Here is an 11204-nt window from a genome sequence, read left to right as displayed (position 1 = left end):
TATATATATATATATATATATATATATATAGCATTACTTGACTCCTTACTTTTATTTATCTATTTTTTTAACATCTTTATTGGAGTATAATTGCTTTACAGTGGTGTATTAGTTTCTGCTGTATAACAAAGTGAATCAGCTATACATATAGATATATCCCCGTAAGGTAGTTTTAAAAGCTACAGTATTTAAGCATTATATATTGTGCTGAATGACTAAACTATTCAAAAACTTTAAAACATTATGAATGCTTGCTTGCTGTTTAGAAGTTGTGTTTTGCCATTTTCTGCTTAGAGGTTTAATGTATTTGTTTAATTCCTTTTTAATACGTTATAAAAACTTATTTCAGGAAAGGAAAATGAACAGAAATTAAATAACAAGATACATTTAAGGAAAACCTTGAAGAATAACCCTTCCCTCACTAAGGAAATAAGAACAGTCTTGGAGCAGAGTTTGGTGGAGAAACTGGAAACCTTGGGGATTAGTGCAGTAAGTTCACCCACTTTGGGAATATTTGCTGTTTTGTTTTGTCTTGTTTGGCTGCAGCGTGTGGCTTGCGGGATCTTAGTTCCCCGATCAGGGATCGAACCCGGGCCGTGGCAGTGAAAGCGCGGAGTCCTAACCAGTGGACTGACAGCGAATTCCCTATTTTGTTTTTAAATAAGAAAGGATCAGAGAAGAGAAGAAGGCATGTCAGTTCTGTCACATATGGAGATCGGAGGCTAATGTGACATGATTCATTAAACACTTCAGCTGGCATTCACTGGGTGCCTGGCACCTTTCAGAGAGCTTTTCAGATAGTAACTCATTTAAACATAGAAACCAATCTCTTAGGTAGGTGACAATATCATCTGTATTTTACAGAGAGGTGAAGTAACTTGCTTCAGGTCACATGTTCGTGATGAAGGAGCCAGGGTTTGCATCCAGGCAGTTGCAGGGCTGCTTACATTCTGAAGTTAACTCCGAATTACTGCCTGTTACAAAATCAGCACTTAAGCTACCCTTATTAAATGAATGGATGAATGAATTGTATTTCACGTTGTTGCCAGATTGAATTGTTCTGTACATCATGTTATAAATACTCTTTGCTTTTTACATTTTTCATCGCATACATAAAATACACAAACTTAATTGAACAACCTGAATTTATATACCTGTGTGTGTGTGTATACATCACATGTGCATATATGTATGTGTATGCAAAAGTATGTATGTGCATGGAATGTGCACAGATATGTGCACATGTACATGTGTGCATAATGTACATGCAATGCATGTATGTTTATGTGGCTGTGTGTATGCAGGTCTGTGTGTATTTGCACGTGTGTGGATATTGTGTATACGTGTGTGTGCACAAATCTATGTATGTATATATACACATGTGCATGCATTTGTATGTATGAGTGTATGTGGGTATATACACATATACGTGTGTATATACACATATACGTGTGTATACAGATCTGTATGTACGTGTCGGGGGGGGGGGTTGTGTGTATGATCTGAACCACCACCCAGATCAAGAAAGAGATCCATCATTGCCAGTACCCTAGAAGACTCTCTTTTGCTTTCCTTAGTCAATATAACTCCGTACTCCCCAGCCAGAGGTAATGGCTATTCTGACTTAGTTTTTTTTTGTTCTTGAACCTCATAGGAGTGGCATCCTACACTGTGTGTTATTTTGTGTCACTTCTTTTGCTTATGATTTTTTTCTGTAAGATTCATACTTACTGTTTCATTTAGCAGTAGTTTGTGGTATAGTATTCCATTGTATGAATATACAACATTTTATCTATTCTGTTGATGGACATTTGGATTTTCGGTTTGGGGCTCTTTTTGGCCATTACATTCTTGTGCATGTCTTTTGGTGGACATAGGCATTCCTTTCTCTTGGCTGTATACTTAGGAATGAAATTGCTGAGTCTAAGAGTATACATGTTTAGTTTTAATAGGTGTAGCCAAATAATTTTCCAAAGTGTAAAAGTTTACACTGTCCCTATCAGTGTGTGAGAGTTCCAGTTCCAGTCTGCATATGGTTTTTGGGTTATAGATTTTATTTGGAACGTTTCCTTTTATCCTAAGATTATAAAAACATGCTATATTTTTTTCCTAATGCTTACATAGTTTTTTTGTTTGTTTACTTTTTTTGTCTATCTGGGCTTTAACAATTAAGTTTGGAAACAATGAGTCAGAGATCTAACCTCATTTCCAGTTGGATCAATTGTCTCAATATCTTTCGTTGAGTAATCCACCCTTTCCTCGTTTGTCCGAAATAGCAGTTTTATCATATAGGACATTTTTACGTACATTTGGATTTATTTTTGGACTTTCAACGGTTCTGCCCTTTCAACTATTTTTTCTGTTCCTTTGCTAACACCATACTGGTTTAATTTTAGTAACTTTGTCCTGTACCTTAGTATCTGTTATAGGTCATGCCTTTTTCATTAGTCTTATTTCAAAAGTTTCTTGGCAGTTCTTCCATATTTTGTTTTCCAGTGAACTTTAGAAACAGCTGCTGCAGTTCCAGAATAACCCCTGTGGGGATTCTGATTGGAAATGCCTTAAATTTTGTGTATTATTTAGGAAGAACTGACATTTGTACAGTATCGGGTCTTTCCATCCAGCTGCAGGGTACAGGAAGACATATTGAACACCTGCTCACACAAACAGACGGTAGATCCATAACGACAGATTGTAGGATGTGAAATGAAGGAAACGTAGAGGGGAATGAATAACTGAGGTCAGAGAAAACTTCTTCTTGGAGGTAGCAGTTGATCTGATGATGGAGATTTCTGTCCCCTGGGCAACTGGGTGGGTGGTGGAGCCGCTTCCTGGGATGGGGAAGACTGAGGGGAATGGTGGGAAGGAGATGGGAGTGTGTGTGTGACACTGATATTGAATAAATGAATAAGTAGCTCTTTAACTGGTTTTCTTCTGTCTTGATACCCTTCAAATCCAAAAGAATTTTCTCAAATCACCTCTTAAATTATGGCATTTTACTAATTGAAAACCTGAGGATTTTCGCTTACCTGTGGAATAACCAACCTTTAAGCTTTTCATTTTGGCATCAGTCTCCTTTTCTTCTCTCCTCACCCATTCCTCTGTAGCATTAACCACTAGACATGCCTTGACTGTTTCTGTCCCATTGCCTGCCTTTCCCGCAAGGTGATCCCACCCATCTGGAACACTCCCTCTTTCTACTTGTTTCACTCCACCCATCCTTCAGGCACCCAGCCTCCCCCTTAAGGCTTCTTGGCCCAGTGGGGCCTCTGAAAGCCCCTCTCCCTGAATTCCTCTAGCCCTTGTGGACTCATTCGGTCCTTGTCACATACCTCGCACTGTTGGTTAATCAGTCACACACACGCCTTCCATGCATTTGGTCCTGGCCCCTACAGCCCCGTACCTTAGCCAGTCACGTACAATCATACACACACGTTATGTGTCCCACTGCCCCGTGAGCTCCTTTTGGGACTGGGACCATGTGTTATATGTCAGGGCATTCCTCACCTTACATGCAGCAGTAAGGACGAAAGGTTGGCATGGTTAATGCTGACAAATGTCCATGAAATGAAAAACACCCCAGGATAATTGATTAACTTAACATTTTTTTCCTTCAGGATATACGTGGTATTCCAAGTGACCACTTGAATAGAGTGCTAAGAACCATAGAATCAGCAAGACATGAGCGAGAAAGACAAATACCTAACATTCAGCAAATTCGTGAATTCCTTGAACGTCAGGTCAGCCATAAAACTGAGGAGAGAACACAACTGTCCACAGGTAAGCCTGCTACCAACTGCCATTTCATTTCTGCAGATGGGAGCAAAATAGAACAACCGTTTCATAATTTTAGATGGTTCACAAACCTTGGAACTTAATTGGCAACTCATTAAATGTTGGGTCTTAGATTGTGTTTTTTACATTAAAACCCCCCTGTAGTGTGGAGTCTAGACCCTTGAGACAGGCTTGTTCGTTTCAGTGCCAGCATAGACAGTATTGTAGTATTTTATTCTGCTTTTCACGTCATGGAGACTCACGAATGACACTATTCCAGACAGGTACAGTGCTTCTCAAGTGGACACCCTTTCAACTGGAGAAATACCCAAAGCAATACATCTTCTTCCCAAAAGCAGACAGTTGGTTAGACAAAGACCTGTTTTTACCGATAGGACATCTGTTCCAAAGTGAGTATTTTCAAGCCTAAAATGTTTTTATTAACGTTCATCTCAGTCAGCTCGGGCCGCCATAACAAACTACCATAGACTGGGTGGCTTAAACAACAGAAATTTATTCTCTCACACTTCTGGAGGCTGGAAATTTGAGATCAGGGTGCTGGCACAGTCAGGTTCTGGTGAGGCTTCTCTTCCAGGACCCACAGACGGCCACCCTCTCACTGTGTCCTTACATGCCAGGGAGAGCAAGAGAGCACTGGTCTCTCTTCATCTTCTTACAAGGACACTAATTTCTTCATGTGGGCCCCATCCGCATAACCTCATCGAAACCTAATCACCCCATCTCCAGGCACCGTCACACTGAGGGTTCGGGCTTCAACATATGAATTTTAGGGCGCCACAAACATTCAGCCCACAGCAATGTTTGACCCAACAGAGAATCACACTTGGAATGCTTACCCATCTCTCGTTGTCTCAGGGAGAGTTGCTGCTGCTCACCCTTTAATAAAGCAAAAATCACCAATTCCTTAGAAATATATATATTTATATATATATATATATATTTTTTTTTTTTTTTTTTGGTACGCGGGCCTCCCACTGTTGTGGCCTCTCCCGCCGCGGAGCACAGGCCCTGGACGCGCAGGCTCAGCAGCCATGGCCCACGAAATCTGTTTTAAATTACATTATTCACTTACACCAGAAATATTTTTCTCTTGCTTTTAGAGTTAAGAAAAATATCACAGAAGATCATTTTCCCAGAAGGTCTTCAACTGTTGCGTGAGTACTGAGGGAGCAGGGGGTGGTGATGTTTATAAATTCTTTTCACTGAACATTTCTTTCATTGTAAATTAGTATGTTCATTGTGGTTCACTAGAGCCATAATTAGTACACATCATATTTAATCTGTGATTCCTTTGTTACATCTTTGTTTCTTTATCAGATATTACCTGGGTCAACAGTACTTATCCCGTGTGGCCTCCATTAACAAGTGGAACCACACCTGAGTCATTTCTGTTATTTTTTTTTCCCCCAACTGCCCACCTCCCGCCTGGTGTCTAGTAATGTTCGATAAATGCGTGATGTTGCTTTTTAATGTCTGGATCCATGATAGTGTAGCCGGATGATATTTTAGTGTCCTAGCTCCTTGTGGAAGTTGATAATGGCCCTAGACCTTACTCTCTTAGGCTGTCTTATGATACTAAGAACCCTAGCTCAGTCATTCCTTAACTGTGTGACACTGATTCAGTTGCTTGCCTGTTAAAAAGGCTCTGTTTTCTTATCTGTAATATGGGATGATGCTACCTTTTTCACAGGATAGTTCTACAAATTAAATGAGAAGATATGAAAAGGGCTCAGCCTCAGTACTTGGCACATGTGGGTACTCAATAAATTGTAGGTATATTATTGTTATTAATTGAGTAAAACTAATTTTATAATAATTGAATTCATCATCATTGACTTGTTCTGGCGATATTGATGCTTTATTTCTTCATTAAGGCATTTTGTATATATACTAGAGACAGAATAAATATATTAAAGACAGTATAAATAATAATTCACCCTTCAAAAATAGTTTTCATGTACATAATCTCGCGGGAAGAGCCTTATTTCATGGGATGTAGTGTAACTGAACGTTGTGTGGAATTTAGGTGCTCAATGGATATTTTTTAAATGAGTGAATACCACTCTGAATTTCTGTTTCACTTTAAAATGGGGTGATAATTCATGTGATGATACAAATGAGATTACGTATTTATGTAGAAGTCCTTTGTAGGGTGCCATGTAAAGGTAAGCCGTAAGTAATGACACTATTTTAAAAGATGGCATAGTTTTATTGCAAAAATATTTTTTTCCACTGTGAAATATTTTTCTTAGGTGTGTGAAAACCAATATTAAGAATATACAAATTTGGGCTTCAAGGAGTAATGTCCTAACTTCAGCACATTTTGGTAAATACACCATGTGGCTGGCAGGTCTGGATTTGAAATGACTCTTCGGCCCTTTGTGGCCCTGGCTGCCATCTTGTTCTGTGGCCACATGGGTGTCACTTATGCTCTCTGGAGAAAATTCCCACTGCTTTAAGGGACACATGGTAAATCCTGAAACTTAGGGAAACAGCGTCCCCTATTTGGGTTTTGATTTGTTTAGGACCCCTCCCTTCAGTTCAGAGGAAGAGCTGGATGATGAGGACCTCCTCCAGGCCTGTGTCTCGCCAGACTTACTTCCTGTGCTGTCATCTAAAAGCAACAGGAGTAGCTTTGGAAGGAACACCGTCAAAAGTGACACTGACTGGACCGAGGGAAGTGAAATTGAGGACTCTGCTATTTCTCCCAAGCCCACAGGTAAGCTTTTGTTATTGAAAATCCCTCTGGAAATTTTGTTTAGGACAGTGGTTCTCACCTGGGGGCACCAAGCACTGGGGAGTCTGAGCTGAGAAAGTGCCCGAGGAAAGGATGGGGCTAATCCAAAAGCTGCTGCCGCCTAAAGAAAATGGACAGGGCTTAGCAGGTAATTGATATTCAAGTGGAAGGAGAGGAAGGGGTTGGGGACGCCTGGATGTATTAGTAACAAATATAAGGGCTGCTGAAACAAACTACCACATACTGTGTGGCTTAAACTACAGAAACTTACTGACAGGAGCTGGAAGGCCAAAATCAAGGTGGCAAGGTTGGTTCTTTTTGAGGGCTGTGAGGAGAGGCTCTAGTCTGTGCTTCTGTCGTTGGCTTGTAGATGGCTGTCTCCTCCCTGTGTCTGGTCACACTGACTTTCTCTGGGCATGCATCTATGTCCAAATTTTCTGCTTTTGTAAGGGCACCAGTCGTATTGGATTAGGGTCCGCCCTAATGACCTCACCTTAACTTGATTCTCTCTTTAAAGGTCCTACCTCCAAATAAGGTCACATTCTGAGGTAATGGGGGTAAGGACTTCAACATATGCATTTGGGACACGATTCAGCCCCTAATACTGGGTGACCTTGAGAATAACTGTTCTAATACACTGTGCTGCCTTTTGGATGTGAGGCAATCCTAAAAGAACATAAGGTCCAAGTCGGCAACTGCTGATAATTTGCTAAGGAGAAGTGACGCTGAAGGGTCATTTTTTAAAAAAAAGAAATTCTGTTTAGTGCAATTTAAAAATTACATATTTTAAACATATCACATATAATGTTTATTGTATATAATTTGTATATACCATGTATTTATATAATTATGTAAAATATAATCATTTAAAAATAACTGGTTTTGAAAACAATATATGAATATCCCATTCATGCAGGCTGCCTCACTGAAATCAAAGTTTCTGACCATGTACTTGAATGAGACCATCCTTCTTTGATTTAAAATTTTTATTCTTCTAGTCTAGAGGAGCATGACTTCTTTACAGGAAGTATTGCAAAGCTTAGACTCTCTCAAATTGTTTGTAAGGTTATTTTGGAACTGAAGATAAATATAATTTTTTTTAAACTTCACCTATTTTCTGTGGGTCCTGTAGGAACCTCCATTAAAACATTAACTGGAAAAGTTGAAAAGACAGTTTCAAATCACAGAAGTGTGAATAAGCCAGTTGGTGGGCTTAATGTTGCTGAGGCGTTCATCAAAAAAGCACAAAAAGAAGATCTAAAGGTGACATCACTTTTACTTGCTAAGCATACACAAATTCATCTTTTAATGAATATACCTTAATAATTGTATTGTTTACAGTGAAATGTAAAACAAATATAATTATTTAGTATAGTAGAGGTTGAGATTTTTACATTGTCTTGTTTTCAGTATCGTATTTCTTCCTATTCCATAGAGAATCAAAGATATTGAAAGGATAACTGGTAATAATGCGTCCTATGCTTATCAAGTTTTACAGGTTTTCACAATCCTGTCACGTGTATTATTTGACGTTTGCAGATATGAGGTAGTTTGTTCACAGAAACTTGTGACTGATTAGAATCTGGGGACTTCAGATCTGAGTCTAGGAAACTTTCTGCCACCGTGGCGAGACCTGGAAGTGAAATAGGGACTTTCAGGGTTGGGAGCCAGAGTCGGTGGAGAGATGCTTCAGGTCCATGACCCAAGCACAGGGCAAAGCCGAGCTCCCCTCCCCGAGTGGAGGGGAGGCCCTGACACACTCCAAGGTCCCACACCAGGCACCGGAAGTGCTTCTGTGGACAGAGACCTGGGCAGGCTCATCTGTGTTGCTGGGGCCTGCCAGTAGTAGTTGCTCTTTTCTTAATTTTTCCCTTGAATTAGATTTCATTCTTCCCCTGCTCATCTGTGGAATCCAGAGCATTTCGTCAAACTACGTTCGTAAGTTAGTGCCACTTGTGTTACACAGCCAAGAATAAGTCACAAAAGGTCAAGAGAGAGCCACCGCATCTTCCTTAGAAGGGGCGCCGGAGAAACACGCGCTCCTTTAGGTCAGGGCCGTTTCTGCAGGGTCCGCATGTGATGTCTCCTGCAGTTAAATGTCTTAGTATCACAGAGGTAAGAGCCCCAGAGCCAGCCTAGCTGCTCCTTGGGGAGCATCCTGACTTGACTTCTACAACGTAGTGTTCCTGGAATTTGCTAAATTCATGACTGCTGAGTAGGAAACGTTCATTTCCACAGCAAGGAACAGAAAAAGAGGTGATTCCCTCTGCTTTCAAAGCACAGATTTCCAAATCCGTTTCATTTCCCCTCCAGAGATGACCAAATGACCAGATTGGGGGATCCTTTGAGGCTCCCAACTTCTCATCATTTAGTGTCAGCGGCTCAGTCTGGCCAACAAAGTGGTCAAGGGGCTCTAACACACACAGTTTCTTTAGGAAACATTCATTATTCTCCACGTATTTTTTTTCAGTGTGCAGATGTGGACGATAATGACTGGGACATATCATCCTTAGAGGAAGAGAAGTCTTTGGGGCGAAGAATTGGAAGAGAACAGAAGGAACCTCCACCTGCGAAGAATGAGTCAAATTCTACTCAAGTGCCAAGTGCCTGGGGTGCAACTAACCTGAAAGGGCCGAAGGGAGCAGGTTCGCTGCTTTGGTGTCTAGCAGAAGCCTCTATAAATATCTAAGCTATGCTGATATGTTATCAGACAAAAACACTGTTGGCATAACAAAGATCTTGCTTTCCTTACATTACTTTAACAAGGACTGAATGTGAACAACTTACTGATTTGTATATATTTACTAATTTTCTAAAATTTAATTTTAGGTCTAATCCTTAGTCTTTAAATTTCTAAAAGATCTATTTTTGAAAATGCCCATATAAATAGTCTCTTCGTGCAGATGCCTCACGGAAATTTAAATTTCTGATCATATACCTCAATGAGGCCACTTTTTCTGACTGTCTTCCTGTATTCATCATCATACATACATTCATCATCATAAATATTTTTATTTTCTTCCAAGGAAGATTCTTCTTGTAGCACTGTAGCCAGTGGGATGAATGACAAGTGAAACCATCCAATGCTATTGTTCCTATTCACCCAGGCTAGAGTATGGGTAATAAGTCCAGTAACTTACCTCTCAACCCATTTAATTTTTAAAATCAGAAAATATAATTTGTATTTTTTCTATCAGAGTAATTCTTCTCCACGCCACCTCTCAGCCTTTCTTCATCTGTGCGTCCAATGAGCCGTGCCTCTGAGCAACGGGCTCAGACCCCTATTTCTAGGCTCACTGACTTTAGACATGAACTGTGGAAGTTCTGCTAAGACAGAGGAGGATTTGACTCCTTCCCCACTCCCTGCACCCCTCATGCCCCCTCTTCAGGACTTTTGTTCCCACATCTGTAATTTTAACAAATACGTGCACATCTCTACTTGCTCTGTCTGTAGCAGGGTCTCCTGCCTCATCCACCCGCCCCCCACTGCCCTTTGTGAGATGAGCCATTGCTGCCTCTACCTTCACTTGACCTCTTTTCTCCACCAACGTGTCAGTCATAACACTGACCTTCTGTTCTGTCACCGTCGTAAGTTTTCTGTGCTTTGTCTCAAGATCCATCCTAATCTTTGAAAAAGCAAAAGACATGTTTATGCTACGGCGACTCTGTGAGGACACAGGGCCAAGAGGATGCCCTGAGTACATTTCCTCCCTCCGCCCCAATGTCATGGCCCCACACCCCTTAAAGAAACATTTCTGGAGTCACATGCAAGTGGAATTCTCAGCCCTCTCTTGTTTCAGTGGCTCAAGGCACTTTTTTTTTTTTTTTTTAATTTCTTGCCACATTTTTTTAAATTTATTTATTTATTTTTGGCTGTGTTGGGTCTTCGCTTCTGTGCGAGGGCTTTCTCCAGTTGCAGCGAGTGGGGGCCACTCTTCATTGCGGTGCGCAGGTCTCTCACTGTCACGGCCTCTCCCGTTGTGGGGCACAGGCTCCAGACGCTCAGGCTCAGTAGTTGTGGCTCACGGGCTTAGTTGCTCCGCGGCATGTGGGATCTTCCCGGACCAGGGCTCGAACCCGTGTCCCCTGCATCGGCAGGCAGACTCCCAACCACTGCGCCACCAGGGAAGCCCGAGGGACTTTGGAACTAACTTCGTGTTTAAGCTCATCTACCCTAGAAAACCTGGGGCACCGTTTTACCGTTTAATCCCTCCTTGGCTTGTTAATTTTATTCTCCTCTCTTGACCGCTGCCAGCCTCCAGGCCCTGTGCTGAATGCTGGCAAGGGGAGGCCGGGCGGAAGCTTCCTTTATGAGGGCCCCGTGAGGCTACCCCAGAGACGAGGTTGGGACTGTCCGCAGCCCCTTTCACAGTTTGTAGGAGCTGGGGGTGGGGTCGCGAGCAGACTCAGACACGAGTGATGGATTACTGTCTGAGGTTGAGGATTTTTTACAGGCTGTGGACAGTGTGCTTGTTTCATCACTGGGGCCTCCCCTCCCCCCCTCTCTCCCTCCGCAGGACCTCAGGATGAATCCAGCACATTGAAAAGCAGCTTAGTAACTGTGACTGATTGGAGTGACTCTTCAGATGTGTAACTGTCACCCCACGCATCAGGAGGCCCTTCCAGACGCCAGCAGTATTGCAGAATCACAGTATTTCAGTATGCCTACACG

At 41.6% G+C, this 11204-nt stretch overlaps 1 protein-coding gene across 1 annotated transcript in view; it reads left to right on the top strand.

Moving 5' to 3' along the window:
- The window catches only part of DZIP1 (DAZ interacting zinc finger protein 1), a 53843-nt gene extending 42717 nt beyond the window's left edge, over positions 1-11126 (top strand). The window contains exons 16-23 of the mRNA XM_007469919.1: positions 350-489; positions 3618-3780; positions 4055-4184; positions 4896-4949; positions 6321-6514; positions 7665-7795; positions 9003-9177; positions 11050-11126. Of these exons, the coding sequence (XP_007469981.1) occupies positions 350-489; positions 3618-3780; positions 4055-4184; positions 4896-4949; positions 6321-6514; positions 7665-7795; positions 9003-9177; positions 11050-11126 (1064 nt within the window). The remainder of the gene's footprint in view (positions 1-349; positions 490-3617; positions 3781-4054; positions 4185-4895; positions 4950-6320; positions 6515-7664; positions 7796-9002; positions 9178-11049) is intronic.
- Positions 11127-11204: the final 78 nt, after the last annotated feature.

This window comes from Lipotes vexillifer, unplaced genomic scaffold, assembly GCF_000442215.2.
Source record: "Lipotes vexillifer unplaced genomic scaffold, Lipotes_vexillifer_v1.1 scaffold1130, whole genome shotgun sequence".
NCBI classification, from domain to species: domain Eukaryota; kingdom Metazoa; phylum Chordata; class Mammalia; order Artiodactyla; family Lipotidae; genus Lipotes; species Lipotes vexillifer.
This window is presented reverse-complemented; position numbering and strand designations above follow the sequence as displayed.